Genomic DNA, 27,079 nt, shown 5'->3' on the forward strand with positions numbered 1-27,079 from the left:
GAGGCAATATGAGACCTACGTATTATAAAAGTCTACATAAAATGAATGAAAAGCTAGATATCAACCTAAGTTCAAGGGAAAAGACAGCAATTATTTTAGAACATAATAATATAAATAAAGCTATTAGAAATAATTATAAACAAAATATAGAAAAAATCAGGATTATTTTGTTTAATTTTATAATCCAAGAAAGAAGAAGCAAAAAAAGTGTACATCAGAAGTATTTCCCCCAATAAGAAAGCATGGCAAACATAAAAATTTGAATTGGAGCATTTGAAAAACCATAATTTAAAACTGAGAGATTTATTATACATGGGATTGGTATATGAAGCGTAGTAATTATTTTGAAACAGCTATAACACAGGAAGATAAATATAATCACTCAGTAATCAGTGTTGCCAACCGTGGGAATTTTTTTGGCTTATTTAGCTGAATTTCATACAAAATATATTCGTTTAAAGATGATTTTCAATAAAAAATTCCCACGGTTGGCAACACTGTCAGTAATTTAAAATAAATTAAATGATTGACTATTATTTGTTGTAATATTGGGTTACACGAGAGAGATAAAGGACGCGATTTTAAGAATTTTTCAAAAGATAACGAAATTACATATGAAGAAATAGAGTAGATGGAATGAATGAATATATACAAAATGATTAAAAATTTTAAAGAATTAATAATGATGTTGAATAACAATAAGGCAAAAAAAGTTATGAAATATTATTTTAATTAAAAGAGTTGGTAGATAAATAGGAAAATTACGGTAACGAATATAATCTTTTAAAGCAATATAAAATTAATCCTAATCCATTAAACCAGTTTGAGTTTATAAATACAAATAACTAGTCTCATAAAATTAATTTGAGTACGTGGTTTACCGATCTATGGTTTCCGTTATTCAAAAGAAAAATACAATATGGAATTTCAGTGGAGGATAGCTATCTCCCACTGAATTTACACGATATTAAGAAAGATTTCAAGAAAATTTTAGGAAATTATAAAATACAATACCAAATAATAAATTATGATAATATTAAAAATGAATTATCATATTATAAAAAAAATAATAACAAAAGATATTATATAGGTTTCACCAAATAATTTAAAAAAAACAATAAGGATTTTATTGGGTGTTCGTAATTTTAAATCCCTAATTATATAAAAATTATTAAATACAAATACAAAAACAGCTCAAGAAATTGGAGAATACTATAATATTACTTTGGAAGAAATATTTTATTCATATCTGGAATACACTAAAGACTTTTATTTGAATATAGAAAAATCACTCCATAAAGAGAATCAGAGAAAGCAAATTGAAACGATAATCTGAAATTAAGAGAGATTGTCATGTTTTTTAGTCCGCATAAATCTAAGTGTGGGAAAGACATGTTTTCATGATAATTTAATCGATGATGACAACGTAAACAGATAACTCATCTTTTGATAACACAGGTTTACAAAAATTTACAAAAATTTTTGGACTGCAGATGTAAGGATCATTTTTAATGTATTTTGACACGCTGAATTCAAATCTGTGCTCAGTTTTTCTCCATCACGTCTAGATTTTGAAATAGCATATGATTGTTGACCCCTCGTGATTGGTCGCGGGTCTCTGTCAAACTGAAAATATATTCAGAAATGGCAAGTAGAAAGTGTAAAGCAGTGTAAAGTAAGCTCAAATAACGTTTATAAGGTTTGCGGCTGTTACATTTAGGCAAGGAGAGCAGATTGTTTACAGACACTTTAAAAAATTACAACGGATGAAGAAACACTACCAAGTTTTATGAAATATAGACATGATGAGCGATTATTGCTGAATAATTTTGTCTGAAACCAACTCTTTACAGTATTTTCGACAAAATAATACTGAATTATTTTTTTAATTTTAAATATTTCTGTAAGAAAACTATACTAAAATTTCATCAAAAACTTGTCATTAGATATTCAATATCTCAAAAATTTGACGTGATGGCGACAAACGGCTTGCAGAATCGTGTTCAGCATGCAAAATTACTCTAAAAACACTAATTGGTTGCTCAGTCTAAAAACTAGTGTAAACCTGTGTAATCTAGGCAAAATAAATTGTTCTACAAAAATTCAACTTTTCCAGACATGTTCGAGGTCACTTGTATAAAATCATCAACAAAGCAATTTAGCAGATTACTTTTAAATAACGCTGTTACAAAGTTGTCATTTTTTAGTTTTGTGATTCTAAGTCTTAAATTAATTAGACTATTTACATATTAATTTTTGGAACGCAACCAACTTTAGGGGATTTATTTTCTATCCCAGCTACTTATACCGTTAACTTTACTGTTGAGTTTTAAATTGGTAATCTGAAAATAGTTTAATGAAATACCTAGGCTGAGTATGTTTTGCGTGGCTGTGATAATTACAACCTAAACCTACCTACTCAGTGTCATTCCTATCCAAACATTCCCTAATGTAAATTCTGAAAATTCTTGGATGTAAGTTGCTGTACGTAGGTATGTACGTACGTTTTTTTGGGAAAATCTTGTGAGAAATTACTGGATGACAAGTGCGAAGTCAAATAATAAACGTTTTTGTAAACTGAATATAGGTAGGTATGCCCCTTTAATTATTCTATTAATTGCTATCATGTTTTGGGCGTGAAAACAACGTTTCTTCTTTTACGACATTGGAAAACGATACACTATACCCAGTGGCGACGCTAGACTTTAAAATCAGGGTGGGCCAGGTTGGGCCCAACAGTTTGAAAGGTGGGCCATACTTTCTTGGAAAAAAAAAAAACAAACTTAAGTATAATACAAATGTAATATATTTAACAACTATAAACTATTTACAAAAAAAATCATTTAATAATTAATAAAACACACTATACATGTTATTAATTTAAAACAATGCGTCTGTTTTGATGGGCACTAGAAAATAATTCAAGGGTTTTATCTAAAGCAATCTCGGTTGAACGTTCCGTTTCTATGCTTAAAATGGCTATATTTGCCAAACGATCGTCAAGCATTTTCGATCTTAAGTAGGTCTTGATTCGTTTCAAGCATGAAAAAGATCGTTCACACGATGCCGTAGAAACAGGCATTATAACAGCTATTTTACAACATCCAAAAAGTATTTCAAAAGCTGGTTGAAATTTTTCTAATAACTTTACTAATTTTAAAGTCGTATCCACGCATTTATTTTCAGGCCTGGCACAAATTTTTTTTTTAATTTTACATTCCGCTTCAACATCTTCCAACGTAGAATTATACACAATATTATAATGCAAAACAATTTTATAAATTTTTTGTGCATTTAAAAATTCGTCATTTTTGGGATCAAGACTAGATAAAGCTTCTAATAACTCATTGTTCTGCTGAAATCTACAATTAATTTCCATTAAAATTTTGTCCAATATTGGGTAAAACAACTGGGTTTTACATGAGTCTTTGGAATTGTTTATTGAAGATAATGAATTGCATTCAGTTAAAAACACATTGAATTTTTCCGGCAGTTTTCTAATTCTTTTCGGTTTCACAAAATCTTCACTTTCTTTGAGACCGGTATTGTTAGCTAATTCATCCACTTTAGACCAGATACTACTCCAAATATTATCATCATTTCTCATTTCCTGTAAATCTGAAAATGTAGCAGTTATCATTTGGCACGCAGATGAATAATTCAGTTGAGGAGACTGTAAATAATTAGAGAGAGATGATAATTTGCCCAAAATAATTCTAAATGATATTAGATATGTTAAAAATATATGGTCAATATTAAATAACAAATTTTTGGCTTCATATCTTCTATCAGTTTTGCTGTTTGAAAAATTTGTTAATAAAACAACTATAGCTTCAAATGTGTTTTCAACTGCAAAGCAAGCTCGATACTGAACGGTCCATCTTGTATCCAAAAGCCTTTTAAGTTCAATAGGTTGTTTTTTGGGATACATAATTTTCTGCAGATTAATAAATTCAGGGTGTACTGTTAAATGTGAAACAAAGACGTACAAGGATTCTAGTGTCTTAAAAAATGACGATGCCTCCATCAACCCTTTACAGGTATCAACTATTGCTAAATTTAACACGTGATTAAAACAATGTATGTATACAGCATGAGGCACATCACGTTTAAATCTAGCTTGCACTCCATTCAAATGTCCGCTCATAACACTAGCACCGTCATAAGCTTGAGCTATACAATTTTGTAAGTCTAAGCCACAAGTTTTTATTTTTTCTTGAATTAGACCATTCAGAGATTCTGCATTTAACTTTTCTGTTGATATAAAACCGAAAAATTTTTCATGTATAGCGTTCTGATGCAAATACCTGATAACAATTGATACTTGTTCTTTTTTTGCTATATCTTTTGTTTCGTCTACTAAAACAGCATAATACTTTGAAAAGTTTGTAATCTCCTCAATAAACGAGTTTATTACTTGTTTTGCCATCACCGAAATTAGTTCATTTTGTATTGAACTATGCAGATACTTCGCATTTTTAGGAGAGTTGTCGAGTTTATTTTTAAAAATTGTGTCATGTTTTGCAAATAAATGAACTATTTCTAAAAAATTACCCTTATTAACGCTTTCTTCTTTTTCATTATGTCCTCTCTGAGCTATTTCAAGTTTGCATGTGAGACGAAGAATTTCACATAAAGTTTTGATAAAATGTCTATTTTCACGCACCACCGTTCGTTGGCTATCACTTAACATTTTTAATACACTTTGATCACTGCTTTTCATCTTTTGATAATCACTCCATCTGAGAAATGAATTTGTATGTTCTTCGGATCTTTGATGACCTTTGAATCCGTGGTTTGTTTCCATGGCCCGCTTCCAGTTCCAGAAACCACTCAGAATAAATGTCTTTTCTTTACCACTTTTAGGAGAAAAATGTCTGCAGTAATGACAAAAGACACAATCCTTCGAAACGGAGTATTCCAGCCAAGGGAATACTTTGTACCATTCTTTATTAAAACTTCTTAATCTATTGCCAAAATTTCTACTTGGATACGCATTCATTATTATTTGAGTTGGCCCTTCGTCAACACATTGGGAGATATCAGACGGACTGCGTAATGGCATCGAGCAATCAACATTTTCTTCATTGGAGCACAAAGTTTCCTCTTCAAAATTTTTACTTTGTATTTCAGTTGTGTCAAATTCATTTTCAGAATCATCTGATTCCGATGCCGACGTTGTTTCAACAACCTGTGGAACCTGGCAACAGCCTGATGTTTGTGACGATTCACCACCGTTTTCTTTAAGAAAATAGGAAATATAATCAAATTTTAAATATTATCTTTTAAGTGCTGCATTGCATTTCATTAATTTCATTTTTTAAATAAAAATATAATAATGTTACTGACCTTCAATCGGACTAGAACCTTCATCACTTAATTTTCTTTTTTTCTGCAACTGTGTAAAATAATCTGCAATCGAACGCTTCATTTTGCTAACTGATGCTCTTCAGACACTGTTCGTCTGCTTTTATTCATATATTACAAAGTTAAGTGTTTAACACATGGTTTAGCACAATTTCGAGAATCGCCCGTAATAAATTGCAAAACCCTTAAGTGACAACTTAACGGCAACCGGATGCGGACCTTTCGTTCGGAACGCTTATTGTGCTGTTTTTACTAATGATTCCAAATTCACATTTGTGTAAGAAATTAAGATAATGATTTTTTTTAAGTATTTCACAAGTCTCAGGGTGGGCCAGAGGGTGGGCCAAGATGTTTGTCGGGTGGGCCATGGCCCACCCTGGCCCCCCCGTAGCGTCGCCACTGACTATACCACGTGGCTGTTCAGATGTTTCATTTATTTTAATTTTCGACACAACCGTTAAAAATTACCGAAAAGCAGACAACTTATATTTAACTTATAAACTTATAATACTATTAATAAATAACAAGACATTTTATTACTTAATACTTACCAGCAGCTTTAACAACTAACACTGAAACGACTGAAACTGTCAACCATCTGTCAACGCAGTAGGGGTGGGGAGTATTTGACGGAACAGGTATGTATTTCGGAACTGTTACCAACGTGGAACAGGAACAAGTTGTTATCGAAGATTCGAAATAACAGTTATTCGGGATAAATCTGTTCCTTTAAAATAAAAGTCCGCAAAACTGGTTTTATAAGTGAAACTAGCGATTTGCGATGATAAATTTAAATATATAATATAATAATACAATAAATAATAATACATATAAGCAGAAAGGTAAAAAATAGAGAATTATTTGGAATAAAGAATTTTATTTAATAAAGGCACTGTTGTAATTGGATGCAGTGATACAAAATATTCAAGATTTAATATATTTTTTAATTTAGTTTTTTTTCCAATAAAATAGTAAACTAAGAAATTAGATAACAGCAACGAGAAACAACATATAGGAACGTCAATTTTCTCTTACAGGCTACGTTGGTTATAAATAAAAATTATTAAATTTTTATATTAAATCAAAAAAAATCTTAAGTAACAATTTCAGATTCCGAAGGCAAAATCCGAAGACCAAAATCGTAACGTAACGATAACGAGTACGTAAAGAACAAATAACAGTTTTATCTGTAGCAGAGCCGCATAGTAGGTATACGGGATGAAAGTGTTCTTCCTAGGAAACGCAATAACAAATTGTTCCAGAATCACTGTTATTTGGAACTGTTCCTAAAATGGAACAGTAACAAATTGTTCCTGTTCCTCAAAAAAGTAACAGTTCCCCATCCCTACAACGCATAACGCAGCGGAACGGACAAAACTGAATTATCGACCGAAAGAGCGTCGCGCGCCATCCTGGTCTAGATGGCGCTAACCATATTATCGTTTTGTTTATAAAAATGTGTAATCACAAAATAAAAAAACCTCAAATTTAGTAAGTTGTGTAACAAAAACAAATTATACTTTAAAAAACTTTAACGTTCACACCGTTACTACAAACCGTTTGTATAAAATCCATTATAGGCGTTCTGATAAAACAGAACCGTGTTAGCGCAGAAGTTTAAGCGTCGCACTTTAACCATGTGCGCTCATTTGTTGCGTGTTCAAATCTTGATAAAGCGCAAAATCTTTTTCATAGCGATAGAATATATTCTAAAATAAAAATTTCTTGTTGTAAAATAAAATTCAAAACGTATCCAAAAATTCAAAAAAATTTTAAAGGGCCTTATGTTTAGTCACAGCATAGACAATTAAGCTAGGTTTAACGATCTGTGAGTCGCAGACAGGAAGACTTTATTCTCTTTTTCTCTGCTAGATGGCAGATTTTTATTAACTAATATTAACAATGTGCATAATCGTAGATGGGAAGCGTAATACTTGGTTCAGAAAATAAAATCTATTTTGAGGTATTTAAAAACAAGAGCTCTTATTTGTCTAATATTTTTACCAGTCGCCATTCCGACCGGTGAATTTTTCGCATGCGCCAATGTATTGGTCCAGAAGTAAAGACATTTTGGGGTGACTCAAAACAAGGAATTCTGTAAGGTTTTTTGGGTGCTTTTAACGTAATTAGGTTTGATTTTGGATGATTTTCAACAGTTTTCTCATGTGCCCAATTTCTGATTGGCTATTGATTTACAACAAGAAAAGAAACTTTTGAGTATTTTTTGGTCGTATTAAAAACTATGATTTTTGAAGGATTTTATGTCTTTTTCGGTTGTTAACTTTTGGGAAAACATAAATTTTTAGGATCCTGTCTTGTTTTGTAAGGCGCCAAATATACCTCTTTGATTTGGTAATGTTTTTACTTTTTACTTCCCGAGCGTAAGCAAAGGAAGTATTGTAATCGAGTCCGTCGGCCGACTCTCTACTTTTACGTTTTCTCGATCTTTCATGACCCCTAGAAGACGAAGAAATAGGTCTCCCATTTCCGTCTGTCTGTCCGTCTGTCCGTCCGTCCGTCTGTCCGTCCGTCTGTCCGTCTGTCCGTCTGTCCGTCTGCCCCCGGATTTTTATTAGACAGATAATCTCCGAAAGTACTCGACCGATTGTTGTGAAATTTTGTACTTATATTAAGAATATCATGTAGATGGTAAAACGCTAACCAAAATTTGTCTAATCATCCCCACCACTAATGCGATGACGTCACTTCAAAATTGTACATAGTAAATGGGTTTTCAATTGTATAAAATAACATAGTCCTACACATGTAGTTTACAACTCCGAATCGACTTTTCACCCGAAACGTCCAGATTTTTGGAAAAAAAATCAAAATTATAAAACAACATTTTGAAATTTAATTTTTAATCTGCTAACCAGAATGCTTTGAAATGTTGCAGATGTTTTAAGGCTATAAAGAGCATCATAAATCTTTAGTCAAAAAATATTTGCTTACCCCCTCCAAAAACTTGATGACGTCAGCTCAAAAGTTTGTGGAATAAATCATATCTAAAATGTACAAAATATGATGAGTCTGTACTTGTGATCTATCACTCCATTCATATTTTTTGGATTTGCATATACAGGGTGACTCAAAGAAATTAATGAATGCGTAAATATATTTTATTGATTTAATCAGGAACTACAAAACCGAATGCTCTGAAATCTTGCAGATGTTTTAAGGTCATAAAGAGCATAATAAATGTTTAGTCAAAATATATTTGCTTATCCCCTCCAAAAACTTGATGACGTCAGCTCGAAAGTTTGCCGAATAAATCATATCTAAAATGTACAAAATATGATGAGCCTGTACTTGTCATTTATCACTCCATTCATATTTTTTGGATTTGCATATACAGAGTGACTCAAAAAAATTAATGAATGCGTAAATATATTTTATTGATTTAATCAGGAACTACAAAACGGAATGCTCTGACATCTTGCAGATGTTTGAAGGTTATAAAGAGCATAATAAATGTTTAGTCAAAATATATTTGCTTATCCCCTCCAAAAACTTGATGACGTCAGCTCGAAAATTTGCCGAATAAATCATATCTAAAATGTACAAAATATGATCAGTCTGTACTTGTGATCTATCACTCCATTCATATTTTTTGGATTTGCATATACAGGGTGATTCAAGAAAATAAATGAAAGCGTAAATTTATTTTACTGATTTACTCAGGAACTACAAAACCGAATGCTTCGAAATCTTGAAGATATTTTAAAATTATCATAAGCATGGTAAATTTTTGATCAAAATGTATTTGGTTGTCCCCCCTAAAAAAATTATGACGTCACCACAAAATTTTGCTGAATAAATCCTATCTAAAATGTACAAAATATGGTGAGTCTCTTCTTGTGATTTATCATTCCATTCAAATTTTTTCGATTTGCATATACAGGGTGACTCAAAAAAATTAATGAATGCGTAAATTAATTTTATTGATTTAATCAGGAACTACAAAACCGAATGCTTTGAAATCTTGCAGATGTTTTAAGGTTATAAAGAGCATAATAAATTTTTAGTCAAAATATATTTGGTTATCTTCTACAAAAAACTGATGACGTCAGCTCAAAAGTTTGCCGAATAAATCGTATCTAAAATGTACAAAATATGATGAGTTTGTACTTGTGATTTATCATTCCATTCATATTTTTGGATTTGCATATGCAGGGTGACTCAAAAAAATTAATGAAGGCGTGAATTTATTTTATCGATTTAATCAGGAATTACAAAACCGAATGCTTTGAAATCTTGGGAATATTTTAATGTTATTATAAGCATGGTAAACTTTTGTTCAAAATGTATTTGTTCATCCCTCCTAAAAAAATTGATGACGTCACCCTTAAATTTTGCTGAATAAATCCTATCTAAAATGCAAAAAATATGATGAGTTTGTACTTGTGATTTATCATTCCATTCATATTTTTTAGATTTTCTTAAGAGGTGGTTCAAAAAAATTAATGAAGTCAATTTATTTTATTGATTAAATTAAAGGCAACACTTATTATTAGTATTACACCCCAACCAACCCAATTTGGTAGACACAAAATTTGTTAAAGGAAAAACTCGGTTGAAACATAAGGGTAGCATCGCTTATTTACATCGACTTTAACATTACAGACCTGCATTTGTTTTATGCGATCACTTGGTTCCGCGAATGTGAAATAGACATGTTTATAATCAACCAATTGTGAATTTCACCGTCAAGAATTAAAATAAAACCCAATGTTTTATATAATAAGCGGAAGTCGAAGCAATAAAACCGATGGTCGTTTTGTTTACAGTTTCTCTGTTTGACTTTCACGTATGCTGTTACGCTTGTCGTCTTAAATTAAGAATGTTTATACATAAACGATTTTCAGTTGCCGTATACGCGAGTAAATTGTTTCGTCATTTTATTGATTATAAAAAATCAATATTCAAAACGACCCAATTCATTTTCCCGAAAATTTGGGAATACAATAATTTTATTCTTAGTATTACACTACATCTATCCCAACTGATATACGTGTCCTTGCAAAAATGTTGATGACGTCATCGCAATTTTTTTTAAATTCCCACTACAAAAATGTAAAGAGAAAAAAACACAATAGCCATGCAGTCGTCAAGTTTCCGACAGCGAGGGAAGTACTGTCTAAACTCTTTAGACCAATTTTTTTTGCATGCGCCAATTGCTCTGGTCCAGAAATACAAAGCCATTTGGAATGTCTAAAAACAACGGATTTGGAAAGTTTTTCAGAGTGCTCTTGAGATGATTTTGCATTATTTTGGGAGATTTTAACGGTTTTTCATGTGCCCAATTTTTGGTGGTCTACAGATATTTGGGTACTTTTGGGGTGGATAAAAATTAATGCTTTTTACCTTTTTTGGTTGTTGACTTTTGAGAAAACAGCTAAATTTGTAGGATTTTGCCGTAATTTTTAAGACGCCAAATGCCCTGGTCCAGAAATAGAAAGCCATTTTGGGGTGTTTAAAAACAAGGCATTTTCTAAGTTTTTTGGAACGTTTTTGGTTGTTTACTTTTGGAAAAACACTAAATTTGTAGAATTCTACCCCGTTTTTTCGTGTGCCCAATTTTTGGTGGTCTACAGATATTTGGGTACTTTTGGGGTGGATAAAAATTAATGCTTTTTGAGAGGTTTTTTGCCTTTTTTGGTTGTATACTTTTGAGAAAACAGCTAAATTTGTAGGATTCTGTCCTGTTTTGTAACACGCCAAATGCCCTGGTCCAGAAGTAACATTTTATAGTCTACTGCCAATGTTATGGTGTTTTTGTTAATCTGATGAAGAATTTTGTTTTTTTAATTGATTCAAAATTTATCAGTTTGACCAATAGGGAAAACATGGTCATAGTTTATTAATCAATTTATTAAATGGATTCAAAGTCAAACTCAAAAAAGTTTAAGTATTTCGACAGAACTTCTCCCGCTCCTGAAACAAATGCCGCTACTTTGAAAAATTATAAAATATGATTTTGCGTTTTTTATTTAGTGTTAACGGTAGAAAATATATTATTTAAACCAGATAACCAACAGGAAAATGAACTCTTATTAGTAGTTACGTGCTTAACTTTTAGTATTTGTGTTTATACGTCGAAAGAATTGGACTATCATCACATACAGCCATCAACGGCCGCATCAGAGAAAATGAAAGTTGATTCATTTTGTCACCTTACAGAGGAGTGGACTGATTAATACAGCAAAACTGTCCAAAAATTATTTTGGGTGGGGAGCTGTTATTGTAATAAAAACTATTTGCGTTGTAACATTACTGTAATTTTCGAGTAAATGGGGTGAACTTCTTGATTTAATTAAAAAAAAAAAGTAACCAGAATGAAAAATGAGTATGAGTATATGATTTTATAAAATAACAAAAATATTTATTTTTAAAAACTGTGAACGGACGCCGTCACGTTATTGGTGGGGATGATTAAAGAAATTTTGGTTATTTAATCATCTACATGATATTCCTGATATACATACAAAATTTGACAATAATCAGTCTTGTAGTTTCGGAGATTATGAAATGGATACAGACAGACCAACCCCCAAACGGAAACGGGAGACTACTTTTTTTGTACTCTAGGGGTAATGAAACATCGAGAAAATATAAAAGTGACCATTCGTCCGATGGACGAATTTAGTAACCATTAAAATTTTACGATCCTAAATTTGTTTGACTGCGACTCTTACACCACGTGAAGAAATTTGGAGTACCATTAATAGTAAATCCAGTAGGTTACTGAAGTAAAACAAATTCTTTTTTCTAATTAGATATGGTTTAAACGATCTTCAAAAAACTAATAATGCAATAATTACACGTTTGATAAGGGTCATGAAACCCACTAAGCTGTTTTCAAATAAAAACTACTTTCCAAAGAATAAAAAATGCAAAAAAATTACAGTCAAAGTTAAATAAAACCATATAAACTACCCTATGAAAAAAAAGTTCTGTTTCAATAGGAATATAACATGAATACAACTAATTCAGACATCAATTATTATTTATTAACCCTTACTAAAATATTAAAAGTGTTGATAATTTCATGTTTCTAAGTCTTTATTTAAATTTTGCATTTCACAAACAACTTAATTACTATTCTATTCGTGTTTATCGCCAAGGTTAAAATTCTGTCATCGTCATTTATGTAAACTAACCACAAAATTGTGCATAAAATATGTCATTCCATTTTTCTACAAATGCACACGTATGCTGAAGATTACCATACCTATTAAACTGCCCTAATAAGAAAGAAATTTCACAGAACAGCAGGAATGGAGTAAAATGTATGAAAATTCTAACAACGTGAGCATTATTGAATACAAATTTATCAGTGAATTACATGAAACAGTTAGTGCAGGGCAAGTGAAAATGTTGTACGAATAGATCTGTAAAAAAATTGGCCGAAGGTTATTTCCACAGAGCTTCCCTCGCCCTTGAAGTACAGTAAAACAAATCCAGAGAACCCCTATAAGTTAAAATAAAGATATGTAGGTATGTAATGTTTAAGGCTCCACCACACCTCAAGAAAATTTCTATTTTAAAAGATATGCAACTTGTAAAACACCCATGCTACCTCGTTATGACAGCTGTCACTCATCTCTAAGGGTTAAAATCGTTCACTTCGTTTACAATAACTAGTTTTATTACTGCTATTGTCAGCGGGGGGAAGTGTATCCCGGCTTGCAGGTAGAGCAGAGTAAAGAACTAAAACATTTATCTACTATGAAAGAAAACAAACAATATTTCTTAGCTTACGTTCGAGAAGTAAAAACGCAAAAACACGTCTACTGATATATAAAAATTGCCATTTTGTAATATTAGTTTCAAAAGTTTTGAGAGATATTGGACAGGTGTATGACGTCATCGATAATTTTTTAAATAGCACCTCCTACTTTTTTTAGCATAAAGAGAATTTTTGATATGTGATTTAACCTAATTTACTGTCATAAGAAATGAAAAAAGCCAAATGTGTGTTTTAAAATAAATTAATATAATCATTGTCAGAGACTGTTGAGATCTTTACTCGCAATACACACAACAAAAAAATGCTTGTTCATATATATAATTCCGACCATAATTCTTACTCTTATTTTTAAATTCCTGTTTCCATAAAAATTCGTACGCATTGGGCATATTCTGTAAATAGGTAGAAAAGTAAAATTAAATTTCCAAGAATATTTTATTGTAAGTACGAAGGTACGTTATTGTGAGTATTTCTTAGTAATCTTGGAATTTTAATAGTAAATGAAAAGAAGCGTGCTACGCATTTGCTGCAAGTGAGTTTTTCCATTACAAAATTTTGTGATGACGTCTTCAACATTTTAACAAGGACACGTGCGTACCTATATTAATTCCGATAAGTGTACGACTAATATCTAGGTAATAACAATGCTGTATTCCCAAATTTACGGGAAAATGGAGTAAGTCTTTCTTGATTTAATCAATAAAATAATTGATTAATTAATTTTTTTAGTCACCTTGTATAACTAATTCTAAAGACTATGAGTGTATTGATAAACCACGAGTATAGAATCATAATATTTTGAATATTTCAGAGAGGGATTTATTCGGCAAAATTTTGAGAGGACGTCACCAATTTTTGTTGTGTATTTTGACAAACAGATCAAATAAAGTTAAAAAAGTTTATTCTTCAACTTATTAACAGGGACTTGTTAGTACAATTCTTCCGCTGCCATTTGCCTCTTTTTATCTGTCTGTCCTCTCCGCGCTGCTTCACCACACGCAGCGCGCACCTTGCTCCCGCAAGACTTAATACACCTATCTCAATATCCTACACGGAAGAGGTAAATGAATAAATTTTGGCTAACGTCTACCATGATTACGGTAAGCCTAAAACGTTTGCACGATTTCGGTGCATTCGGCAGCTTCAAAGCTAAATCGCAATAGTATATTAAGTATTAAGAACGGTAAAGGGTGTTTACTGGTCGAAGGCAAAAGTTTGGAGACGGAGCGAAGCGACGTCTCCAATTTGTCTGAGACCAGTAAACCCCCTTAACGTTCGTGATGCTTATACTATTTTTTGTACGACCATCAAAAGATTTGCGTCTTTTTATCAAATTCATAAATTGAAAGAATTTATATCAAACATCAACAAGATCTTTTTTTTTATTTAAAATTTGTTACTATGGTTTCGATTAATATAAACAACAATTTTAAAAATCAGTTTCCATTTTGACCGCTGTCGATTTAGATTTGATCTGGCTTGATTTCGAGTTAATTTTCTTTCAGCGACTATAAGTGAGTGATTTATTTGCTTAAAATATCCAATCATAAGTGATGCTAAAAGCGAAAATATCAAAGTCGAACACACATGGAATTTCAAATAAAAAAAATCTTGAATGCATGATTACTTACCGTTCAGCTGAACAGTAAGTAATTTTATTCACAATCGGTCAGTAATGTGAAACTTTCAAACTTTTTAAAAGTTTGGAAGTGAGCTATTACATACTTCACTTCAATCTCAAGGGTGGAAAGTGACATATATCACTTATCTGTCACTTTCCACCCAAGAGCTGAAAGTAACTGTCACTTTCCACCCAAGAGATGGAAATGAATGTCACTTTCGACCTTAAAACATTACGTATGTGTAATTAGTGATAGATGGAAATAAGCGATTATAAATAACTATAAGGAGAGCTTATGGTGAAGACTGTCAAGTTATGTCAATTTTTGTATTTTCCAACGCCTGCTGAGTGACTCATATTAAACAGAAATCAAAGTTTTAAATTGGGACATTTTTATTTATTTTAAAACTATAATTAAAACGATTGTGAATAAAATAGCATACAAACCTCGGCAAAAGTACCATTCCTATGTCTCGAGAACTAGTTCACCTCGAGGCTGCGCCTCTCGGTAAACTATAGTTCTCTCGACAGTAATGGAATACTTTCCGCCTCGGTATGTAATATACTATACTTACCGTTCGCTTCTTAGTTGTTAGTCGTTGCAACCCGTAAACTAAACTTACTGCTATGGAAACCTGTACGGTAAATGATCGAAAAAGCGATGGTCGTACAATAGATATTTATTTTATTAGGAGTTTAAGTGATACTTTATGTGACGGAGTATGGACGATTAAACGCCGAGCAATAGCGAGGCGAATTAAGTTCATACGAGTCACATAAAGTCACTTAAACTCCGAATGAAATACAATATTTTATTTTCAAACGATTAATCTTCTTTTGAAATGATTATTTCCCATCTTCTTGCTTCATTAAGGAATTGCCTTGATTTCACTTACCATGGTTACTATGGTTGACAACCACTATGATTTTCACATATTTATACTCCGGCGGAGTATAAATGTTTTATTTATACGCCGGCGGAGTATAAGTAGTACTTATGCGCCGCTCAAACACGGTGTCATAGAAATGACACTTAAACCCCGGTAAGACCGTCATATAAGTGTCAGTCATATGACGTTTGAAAATAAAATATATTATTATACTCCTACAAATTTTTTTTTTTTTTTTCAAAAATCTTGAAAATTCAAAACGGATTTCTATACCACAATATTCCTGAATATTTTATTTTATTAAATTAAAAAAATGACTGCTGTAAATTTTGTAAATGGCGTCATACTATTGGCGGTCGAGATGGTTAGACAAATTTTGGTTAGCGTTTTACCATCTACCTACATGATATTCCCAATATACGTACAAAATTTAACGACAATCGGTCCAGACAAAAACGGCAGGCACTCCAGGCAGACATCCAAATATAACGCAAGATGTTTCGCCACCGACTGTTATCATCATCGCATAATTGTCTAGATCCAATTTAAAATCAGAAATATGCCCATGAAAGCATTGGATAATAAAATAACTATCAATAATATTGACCACATCTAAGATTCTCGCAGTATACGGGAGAGTATTTTATTCACAATTTATAGACAATGTTGTCACCTGTGAGTCAATCAGTTTAATGACAGCATTTTTATTTAAGTATTTATATTTTATAAGTATTACAGTATTAGATAAAAATTAATATATCTAACAGCTTTCTTCAACTGCTCTTTCTTACTAATTCAGATCCGTCACGGATCACTTCGCAAATCATTCAGTTCTTTTTCACTTCGATGTTGTACTATACCAGCTCCAAAAGCATCTCCCATTACGTTAATGACTGTCCTGAACCGATCTCTGAAACAATAATACGATATTACACATAGTAACATATCTAGTATAGAAAAAAAAAATGTTTTCTTATAAACTATTGCAGAATATGCGTTATCACAGTTTTAGAGATTGTGAATACCGTTACAAAAGAAACCCATACGTCGCCCCGGTACGATCCCTATAGCTTCTAGTATGTACGACGACGGTGACTCATCGTCGGTAACGGCGTCCGGGTGGCGTTAGCTAAAGAAAAGCTTGGAAGCGGAAGTTGCGATAGGTAATTCAGAAAGACCTCGACTGCGGAACTTCTAGAAGGGAAGTATGGCTTTAAATAGAGCCCCCCTTGGGGAACGGATTATTCAGCCAATTCAGTCAACGAGTTGAGTCCAGCGAGTGTCACAAAAATCCAGACAACTTACGCCGGAATTATCTTGTACATAATCGCTGTGTAATTAGTCGTGTAAATTTGAGTTACGAAGAAATAAATTGTTGAGTTTAACCCATGCCGATTTTATTCACCAATCATCGTAACACTGGTGTCAGGAATGGGATTTGAGATTAATAACTGGTTCTACGATGACTTCAGGGAAGATTGGACAAGAATTCTGAAGAATTTGTGCCTGTTGAGACGAGAGCTCACACTGCAGCAGCAATGGAGGATCAGGTAAACCAGATGATGGCTATGCTAACAAAAATGGACGAAAAAATGGATGCAAGAAACAAAACAATGGATGAGAAGATGGACGCAAGAGACGAGAAAATGAACGCAAAAATAGAAGAAATGAACGAAAAGATGGACGCAAAATTAGACAAGCAAAAAGATGACATAATCACACTAGCCTAACTGAAAAATTCGAAAAGGACATGGAAGCAAACAAGAATGAAATAGATGACATCAAAGAAGAAATGAAGGATGTGAAAACAAATTTGGAAAATATGGAAAATATTGTCGGACGAAATATGATTTCAATACAGCATCTGTTAAAAGTGAGTTAGAGAAATCAGTGCTTGAATGCATGGAAGATCGAATGAAAAATATAGAAGATAGAATGGAGAACAAAATAAAAATGTTCGAAATGTTAATAAAAAATGCAGCAACGACTGGTTCAGGTTATGTGACGTCGGCCCCCAGAACGATTCAACCACACACCTATGAGGGTCAGACACCTTGGTCATTGTACAAAACGCAGTTTGAGGCAGCAGCTTGGTAATAGCAGCGCTAAGAGATACTCCAAACTCTGCCCGAAGAAGATAGAAACAGATCCAGTGCCCTAACTGTTGCTCTGAAACTTAGATTTGGGAAGCACATCTGAGACAGGGTTTTGCAGCCCAAGTGATGACAAGCATCCAGAAAATTGGAGAATCTCTTTAAGAATTTGAAGCAGATGTCAAGAGACTGGTACGTCTTGCATACTCCGACACACCACCAACGTTTCAAGAGAGTTTTGCTACAGAAACTTTTGTAAATGGCATTCGCGACGGTGAAGTTAAAAAGATCCTACAAGTATCAACGTATCAGACATCATCTGAGGCCTTGATTCGTGCGCTGGAAGTGGAGGCGGCGTACAATTCTTCTAGAACTTGTTACAAAGTCAGCGTAGCAGAACGAGAGAAAGAAGAAAACAAGATAGAGAAGCTGCTGGAAAAATTGTTGCAGAAAATAGATGGTCTTCTTCGAAGACGGAAGAATGATGTATCTTGTAAGCAAAGCATGGAATGCTATAGGGATGGGCGCCAAGCACATCTCAAACGTAATTGTCATGCTCGATCACCAGTTCCAAGAAAAAGCATACAACAGAAATCTCACCGAGATGTAAAAGGCGCCAGTACTCTGGGAAATGGGTTCACTGGTGAGAATAAGACCGCCAGCGAAGTGAAAATAAGAAATTTTCCCAGAGGTAGTGGTTCAACTATACCGGGAAAGATTTATCAAAATCCAACAGCAATCACCTTCGATACTGGCGCTGAGGTATCAATTGTACGTAAAGGACTCGTCAGAGCTGAAGAAGTAGAAACTATACCCGAAAGCATCAGATTGAAAATTGTAACTGGAGAATCCACGTCGATCATGCTGAGGGTAAGACATCGGGCTCTCGTGGTCATCGAGGATGACTTCATTTTTGGAATGGATTTGGTTAGACGCCATCGATTGACAAGTGATCCAGTAAGGGAAGTCCTACGTCTTGGAAATGAAGAGTTCAAGCTGAATCAATGTTGTATTGAAACGAAGCCTGCAAGATTGGTCGCTTATCAGAACTGCAAACACTGCGACGAGGTTGAGCAGCCCAAAGCACGGTTCAACCGCAGGAAAAAAACAGTCATAGATGATAAATGGACTACAGCTGGGTGTAGAAAAGATCAGGAGGAAGACGTGGATATTGGACCGCTCCTCAGATGGAAAGAAGATGGTGTAGAACGACCAGGTTAGTCGGAGATATCAAACGAGTCACCCTCTCAAGGCCCAATGGGACTCCTTGCATGTCGAGAACGGGTTGCTTAGGCGAGAGAGTCCGGATGGAAGGCATGTCACTATGCAGTTGGTGGTTCCGGCCATCAGAATTAAGGAAGTACTCCGAGAGATGCACAATGGGAGTTCTGGTACTCATTTTGGAATCAACAAGACGCTTTCTAAAATTAGGGTCCGTTGCCGGCAAGACTGTCGTGACGAGAATCAATGATGTCGTCTACAAGTTTCGACGAGGGCCGAAGAGAAAAATGAAGATTGTCCATTTTGGCCGCTTCATAAAGTACAACAGTAACACCGTTGTCGTTTCTGATCGGGACGATCAGAACTAAGGAGGGGGCAGTGTTACGAAATAAACCCATACACCGCCCCGGTACGACGTCTATGTGGTTCTTCTAGTATGTAGTAGGACTCATCGGCCGGGCGACGTGGCGTTCACTAAAGGAAAGCTTGAAAGCGGATGTCGCGACGGCCCGAGAAAACCCTCGAAGCCTTTAAATAAAGGCCACCGTCGGGACCAGGGGATCGTTCAAGAATTCAAGTTGCACCACGTTATTTTGTATATAATCGCTGTGTAATTCGAGTCGTAAATTTGAGTTACTAAGAAATAAATTGTTGAGTTTAACCGACGCCGATTTTATTCACCGAGCAACGTAACAGTACGTACAATGTTCTGTTAAGGGCTATAAGTGCTATAACCACCGCAAAAGCATAAAAGTCCTTGATTGTTATTGCTTTCTGAACAGCCCTTAATTCGTAAATATTTTGGAAATAAAGATTTTGGTCATTATACTGTTATTTACCTACAATTTCTACATCTCTGGCCAAAACACAAGCTATAAAAATCTCTTTGTCATACATACATTTTAAATTACGTAAAAACCTTTATGAATCAAATACTATAATAATTATTTATTATCGGTTTTAAACAAACGAGCTACAGTCCGTTAGATCAACACGTTTTGACATAGACATATATGTGATAACCAGTGAACGGCGAAGCCGTTTTAATCCATAGCCGTACAAAGTTTTCGCAGCACGCTCAAGCTCTAGCGCTCGCTCGAGATTTTCCTCTGTAAAATGTGTTCTTTTGGGGGTTAATAAGTCTTTCAATTTAGAACATGAACGATCCACGTCACAACTGGTTATGGGACCGTAATTAAAAAATGGGAGCAAATTTTCATACGTATTTTGTTCTAATGTTTGGCTCTGTCATGCCGTCGCAAAACTGATGCAAAGTGTTTAAACCGGGAGTGCTCCGAAAAACAGATTCTACTTTCATTTTTAATTTCTTCCCAAATTCAACTGGAAGCCTTTTAAATTGGGTCACAATACTTTGAAATTTTGATAAAGCATCATGCAACTTTAAAAGTTCAGAGTGGAAATAAATTATAGTTTTCCATGAATCTTGACAATTTTGTGCAATATTTAAATATTATATTATAAAAAAATTGGTCTAAAGAGTTTAGACAGTACTTCCCTCGCTGTCGGAAACTTGACGACTGCATGCCTATTGTGTTTTTTTTCTCATTACATTTTTGTAGTGGGAATTTAAAAAAAAAATTGCGATGACGTCATCAACATTTTTGCAAGGACACGTATATCAGTTGGGATAGATGTAGTGTAATACTAAGAATAAAATTATTATATTCTCAAATTTTCGGGAAAATGAATTGGGTCGTTTTGAATATTGATTTGTAATAATCAATAAAATAACGAAACAATTTACTCGCGTATACGTATCAGAGGCAACTGAAAATCGTGTATGTATAAACATTCTTAATTTAAGATGACAGGCGTAACAGCATACGTGAGAGTCAAACAGAGAAACTGTAAACAAAACGACCATCGGTTTTATTGCTTCGACTTCCGCTTATTATATGTATAAAACATTGGGTTTTATTTTAATTCTTGACGGTGAAATTCACAATTGGTTGATTATAAACATGTCTATTTCACATTCGCGGAACCAAGTAAACGCATAAAACAAATGCAGGTCTGTAATGTAAAAGTCGATGTAAATAAGCGTGCTACCCTTATGTTTCAACCGAGTTTTCCCTTTAACAAATTTTGTGTCTACCAAATTGGGTTGGTTGGGGTGTAATACTAATAATAAGTGTTGCCTTTAATTTAATCAATAAAATAAATTGACTTCATTAATTTTTTTGAACCACCTCTTAAGAAAATCTAAAAAATATGAATGGAATGATAAATCACAAGTACAAACTCATCATATTTTTTGCATTTTAGATAGGATTTATTCAGCAAAATTTAAAGGTGACGTCATCAATTTCTTTAGGAGGGATGAACAAATACATTTTGAACAAAAGTTTACCATGCTTATAATAACTTTAAAATATTCCCAAACATTTATTATGCTCTTTATAACCTTAAAACATCTGCAAGATGTCAGAGCATTCCGTTTTGTAGTTCCTGATTAAATCAATAAAATATATTTACGCATTCATTAATTTTTTTGAGTCACTCTGTATATGCAAATCCAAAAAATATGAATGGAGTGATAAATGACAAGTACAGGCTCATCACATTTTGTACATTTTAGATATGATTTATTCGGCAAACTTTCGAGCTGACGTCATCAAGTTTTTGGAGGGGATAAGCAAATATATTTTGACTAAACATTTATTATGCTCTTTATGACCTTAAAACATCTGCAAGATTTCAGAGCATTCGGTTTTGTAGTTCCTGATTAAATCAATAAAATATATTTACGCAATCATTAATTTTTTTGAGTCACCCTGTATATGCAAATCCAAAAAATATGAATGGAGTGATAGATCACAAGTACAGACTCATCATATTTTGTACATTTTAGATATGATTTATTCCACAAACTTTTGAGCTGACGTCATCAAGTTTTTGGAGGGGATAAGCAAATATTTTTTGACTAAAGATTTATGATGCTCTTTATAGCCTTAAAACATCTGCAACATTTCAAAGCATTCTGGTTAGCAGATTAAAAATTAAATTTCAAAATGTTGTTTTATAATTTTGATTTTTTTTCCAAAAATCTGGACGTTTCGGGTGAAAAGTCGATTCAGAGTTGTAAACTACATGTGTAGGACTATGTTATTTTATACAATTGAAAACCCATTTACTATGTACAATTTTGAAGTGACGTCATCGCTTTAGTGGTGGGGATGATTAGACAAATTTTGGTTAGCGTTTTACCATCTACATGATATTCTTAATATAAGTACAAAATTTCACAACAATCGGTCGAGTACTTTCGGAGATTATCTGTCTAATAAAAATCCGGGACAACAGACGGACAGACGGACAGACGGACGGACAGACGGACGGACAGACGGACAGACAGACGGAAATGGGAGACCTATTTCTTCGTCTTCTAGGGGTCATGAAAGATCGAGAAAACGTAAAAGTAGAGAGTCGGCCGACGGACTCGATTACAATACTTCCTTTGCTTACGCTCGGGAAGTAAAAATAATATAAAACGCTGCTTCTATTAAAAATGGAATAAAAAAATCAAAATAAGATTCGTAAAAATGAAAAGTATACTGAAAAACCTCCACACAAATATATATAAGAAACTAAAATGTTAAACACATTTTGGTTACAAATTTGCTATTTTACAAATGAATACTGCGCGATTGCGCCACTTCCAAGCGCTTGATGTGCAAGGAGTACTCGACGCCTATGTACAGGTGCGTATTGCACCTGAAAAACAAGCGATAAGACTGCAATCCAAATGCAGTGTAGTCGGCCGACGAATTGATCGAGACCGTGCCGTGCTGGTCATGTGCATACATGTGGTGGTCCGCACAGTTCTTAACTCCAAGGTCGCCGCCCTCTGGTGATAACACTGATAACATAGAGCTGGCCGGTCGAAATTTATTTATCCCCGCTACCCGTCCATAGTGCAGGAGGCTACAGCCTTGTCTTCTCTCTTCTCGCTTTCCAATTGTGCATTATTTTTGGTAAAGTACACAAATAATTTGTTTTCAACGAGACCTACACTTGAAAATTATTAAAACTATTATTGGTACTATTTCGTGCATCTGGATTTCGAAATCATCAACTGACCTTCAGTTCACACTAGTTTTCTCATAATTTTCTTCGCGATACGAACATCGGCTGCGAGCCACTGGTCGGCCGTAGTGGAAGTCAATACGGAGCGTTTAAATTTCAACCGCATAGCCCTATATCACTGATAATTTAATAAAAATCGTATTTCGTTTGGAAAACTGATTATTGCTTTCTTTTCTTCATTATTCCAATTGATATTAATACAACTATTCTTATCAATGACAATATACTTACAAAATGTAAAACAAAACAAGAAAATTCATCAAAGCAATGACGAAAACTAATGATTATTAGTTTACTTGATCTAAAAGCCTAGCTGCTAGTATATGTATGTAAACATTACTGTGTACGTAGGTTAACAGACAAGATAAATTTTATTCGTTAATTAAAAAATACTTACAACAACCAATCCACTGCTAATATCAACGAAACATCTTCAGCTGGAAGACCAACAGTATCCAGAACCATTACTAAAGTTACAAGACCTGCTTGAGGTATACCTGCAGCACCTATACTAGCTGCTGTAGCAGTAATACTAATAGCGATATAGTTTCCAACTGTTAATTCAAGTTGGCGAGTTTGTGCAATGAAAATTGCAGCTACTGCCTCATACAGTGCAGTACCATCCATATTAATAGCTGCTCCAATTGGTAAGGCAAAACGAGCTACTCGTGGATCAACTCCATTTTTTTCTTCTAAACACTGTATTGTAATCGGTAGAGTTGCCGAACTGCAAAAAATCAGACATCCGGATTTAATATTTTTGCTATTACACTGTTATTTAACACGAAAAGATACTATAAGTAGTTAATTTAATTCCTGATTTACTAATCGTCGGAAATAACGTATCACTAAAACTGAGTAGGTACATAAGTAATGAGATCTGGTCGAAAGTTCATTTACTGTCGTATCCATGTTGTCAGTGAGAATTGACACAGACACAATGATATTATACATTAAAAAAGTTTCAAGTTCATATGATAAGTACCTACTGTAATTCTGAAAAGAGTACCTAAAAACGTTTTGATTTTGATTTTTTAAAAACTTCATTACAGATGTATCGAAGGAAAATTTTCAAATTTTACTTATAAATCATAAATAATATAAACACCCAAAATGTTAGGAATTGTCAAGCTTAAAAACTGTGTTTAAATCTACTTTTTTTAAAAAACTTAAAGGCAGATACATTGAGTTTTCTCGTAAATTCTATCTATAAAAAAATGTTACGATTAGACTTAGGGCTTTCCGTAAAGCACGTACCCCGTTTTACATTGTTTTCCATCGTAATCTACGTCAGCTCTCAACTACGGCATCTCACTCATACGAGAGAAAAATGTAGCTTTTTCTCAATATAGATACATGTTTTATATTTAAAATGTTATATGAAATACATTTATCCCAGAAATATAAAACATTAATAAGAGCCGTTTAAACAGCACAGCGTTACTCCGTAAAGTACGATCAAATTTATATACATATATATATATATAAGAAATTTTGCAACAAAATTTTTCTATATTTTGAAAGGAAAATGTGCAATAGATTACACAGACGTTCAAAACGCTAACAAATGGTCATATCATACCTTGAAGCCGTTCCAAAAGCGGTAGCGAGGGCTTGACTCATGTTTACCACGTACCGAAACGGAGATTTTCTTGTAAGTATAGTGTATATCAATGGAAGTATTATGAAACCTTGTATCAAAATTCCTATCATTACAGTTGCAAAATATAATCCCAGCTGACCCAGCACCAATCCCATATCCTCCATTTCCATTATTTTAGCTGTTACTAGAAACAAGATTCCGACAGGAGACAATTTTATAATCCAAGAAGTTACTTTCATGCTTAACGCCATTAAACTGTGAAAAAAATTTGCCAAAGTCTTCGCCTCTTCTCCGAGTTGTGCCAAAGCTATTCCAACTACAACGGCGATCACAACAAGGCCAAGGATATTAGTTCCAGAGACAGTTTCTTCTATAATATCCCATTTGAATAAATCTAGTCAACAATTAGTTTTATACTTTCATAATCAGTTAAATTATTATTAGTAACATACCTTGTTCATTAATATCGTTAGCAGGGGCAACCAGAGTAGTGCGAGTCTACATTCAAAAAAGGAAATACGTATAGAAAGTGGATGAAGATAGCATGTCTGATTAAATTGTTATAATAAAAAGATAACGCCATTATAAGAACATGTCTCACTCACAATTATATTACTATTTTTTTTAATTTGGAATTAGTATACACTTTATAATGAATACTATTTTGTAGGAGATATTTGTAAAAGGTAATTTTTACAAATTCCTTAATTAAATGAAAATTGAAAAAATCTGTATTGCCCTGCCACAGCAGTTATGGTTACTATATTATTAATTAATAAGCACCTTAAAAAAACATAGTCTTAATTTTTGACAGAATGTTAAACATATGTGTCTTTGTTTAAACTTCATTATTCTGATACAATTTTTAACGAAATGACTTTTTACAACTATTACCTGCTCCAAACATGCTTGAATTACGTTCGGGGGAAACATGTTCCTGAAAATAACAATAGTATTAATAATAAATGTATACATATTAACAAATGAATATGATTATTATGTGTCAAATAAAAATCGATAGCAACAGAGGACAGACAGCAAAAACCCCAGACCTACTTTTTCGTACTCTAGTAGGGATCATGAAACGGCGAGAAAACCTGAAAATAGCCATTCGTCGGATGCACCCTATTATAATATTCTCAAAGTGCCTGGGAAGTCAAAAACGTTTAAAATTTTGATGATCCCCGATGGGCTCGATTACAATACTCCGTTATGCTCCGGAAGTAAAAATAAAGTTATATTATTTACAGCAAGCAGCAGCACATTTGGGGATGTATCTTTCGATAAAGACCTATTTAACAATTTCCTGAGCTGATATCAATTTTCTGTAATCCCTAAATAAATATGTATGTAAAAATTTCGTGAATTTGTCATGTACCTAATATTTTAGACCAACTGTAAAATTGAATTAATCAAACTGAATAAACCAAAAAATATTAAACGCTGTATTTTATGGACAGAATGGCTCTGGTATAACACACGCTCTAGATGTCAAATGTGAAAATATAGCATTACAGTTTACAAAAAATTCAAGCATTGAGCAAACTCACAATCATGATAAATATTAGCACAAACCTGAGTTATCATTTATTTCTACCATGTTCTATATGTATGTATCCCTATGATATTATTACTAGTAAGAAATACGTCAAGCTGTTTAATTGTTATTTACTTGGCAAGAGTTATGGATATTAGTTTTTATTCAAATGTTTGCGAAAGTTGTATACAAAGAAAATTTTCAAACCAAACGTACCTGACAAGATCTAGCAATGTATCTACTGTTGTTACATTTCTCTGAGATTCATTTTCATTTCCTGTCATGGCGTTGCCACCACTATGATTCGAACCTGGTTGAATGGTGGCTACCAGAATTATTCCAAGGACGACTGCCATAAATGTTGTTGTTAAATAAAAAAGAATTGCCCTTGCAGCAATTCGCCCGGATAACGATATGTCTAAACTTGCTATTGCCGATATCAAAGAAGAAACAATTAAAGGCAATATCAGTGACTTGAGCATTCTCAAAAATACATCTCCTATAAAACTCACGTACATCACTTCTCTCTTCGTGAATGTACCTACAGTTTCTTTCAAAATAATACCCACAATAATTCCACATATTACACCTCCTACAGTCGCCAGAGTTAAAATGTTGGTTTTCAAGCACGTCACTAGTTTATTAGAATCGTTTTTGTCACTTACACGTATTGCCACTTCAGACAGAGGTTTCGGTATATTATTTTCCTCCATTTTTCGTTTTCAAAACGATATGCAGTGTGTGTTTAAAAAACAAAAAGGACTGCTAAGTTTTGCGCTAAACACCTGCAACGCAACTGAAGGACATGTACATAAAAATTTTAACTGTGGGAAAATTATTTAGATAAAACATAATAATTGTTTGTCTTTCTTTTTTATGTTATGTAGATA

At 33.3% G+C, this 27,079-nt stretch overlaps 3 protein-coding genes and 1 long non-coding RNA gene across 4 annotated transcripts in view; all 4 read right to left on the reverse strand.

The window, feature by feature from the left end:
- LOC135134792 (uncharacterized) overlaps positions 1 to 5,934 on the reverse strand; it is a 30,404-nt gene extending 24,470 nt beyond the window's left edge. Inside the window, exon 1 of the mRNA XM_064063625.1 lies at positions 5,919 to 5,934. The gene's annotated coding sequence lies outside the window, so the exon portion shown is untranslated. The remainder of the gene's footprint in view (positions 1 to 5,918) is intronic.
- LOC135135324 (zinc finger MYM-type protein 1-like) lies at positions 2,876 to 5,431 on the reverse strand. The gene is made up of 4 exons (XM_064064350.1): positions 5,350 to 5,431; positions 4,555 to 5,211; positions 4,039 to 4,359; positions 2,876 to 3,618 (listed from the first exon to the last, which is right to left on the reverse strand). Exons 1-4 carry the CDS (start codon positions 5,429 to 5,431, stop codon positions 2,876 to 2,878), a joined length of 1,803 nt encoding a protein of 600 aa, XP_063920420.1.
- A 10,395-nt stretch (positions 5,935 to 16,329) lies between the features above and the next one.
- On the reverse strand, positions 16,330 to 27,012 carry LOC135135144 (excitatory amino acid transporter 3-like). The gene is made up of 6 exons (XM_064064140.1): positions 26,406 to 27,012; positions 25,547 to 25,589; positions 25,105 to 25,150; positions 24,632 to 25,046; positions 23,447 to 23,776; positions 16,330 to 16,538 (listed from the first exon to the last, which is right to left on the reverse strand). Exons 1-6 carry the CDS (start codon positions 26,900 to 26,902, stop codon positions 16,433 to 16,435), a joined length of 1,437 nt encoding a protein of 478 aa, XP_063920210.1. The 5' UTR covers positions 26,903 to 27,012; the 3' UTR covers positions 16,330 to 16,432.
- Positions 22,501 to 23,428, reverse strand: LOC135135145 (uncharacterized). Its single transcript, XR_010281447.1, has 2 exons — positions 23,044 to 23,428; positions 22,501 to 22,993 (listed from the first exon to the last, which is right to left on the reverse strand). It is a non-coding gene; the product is annotated as an uncharacterized LOC135135145 (long non-coding RNA).
- Positions 27,013 to 27,079: the final 67 nt, after the last annotated feature.

This window comes from Zophobas morio, unplaced genomic scaffold, assembly GCF_036711695.1.
Source record: "Zophobas morio isolate AGI-343-1 ecotype UQ-CSIRO unplaced genomic scaffold, CSIRO_AGI_Zmor_V1 ptg000024l, whole genome shotgun sequence".
Classification (NCBI taxonomy): domain Eukaryota; kingdom Metazoa; phylum Arthropoda; class Insecta; order Coleoptera; family Tenebrionidae; genus Zophobas; species Zophobas morio.

Bases quoted from the DNA above. Each gene is read 5' to 3' on its own strand.
- LOC135135144 (XM_064064140.1), bottom strand. From the start codon at position 26,902: ATGGAGGAAAATAATATACCGAAACCTCTGTCTGAAGTGGCAATACGT. The intron at 25,590-26,405 runs GTACGTTTGGTT...TGTTATTTTCAG, and splicing joins ACATTGCTAGATCTTGTCAG to GAACATGTTTCCCCCGAACG. The intron at 16,539-23,446 runs GTAAGTATTTTT...TTATTGTTTCAG, and splicing joins TTAGCAGTGGATTGGTTGTT to AGATCGGTTCAGGACAGTCA.
- LOC135135324 (XM_064064350.1), bottom strand. From the start codon at position 5,431: ATGAAGCGTTCGATTGCAGATTATTTTACACAGTTGCAGAAAAAAAGA. The intron at 4,360-4,554 runs GTAATTTTTTAG...ATGCTGTTTTAG, and splicing joins AGAAGAAAGCGTTAATAAGG to TAGACGAAACAAAAGATATA. The intron at 3,619-4,038 runs GTAAAGGGTTGA...CTACATTTTCAG, and splicing joins TTTAGCAATAGTTGATACCT to ATTTACAGGAAATGAGAAAT.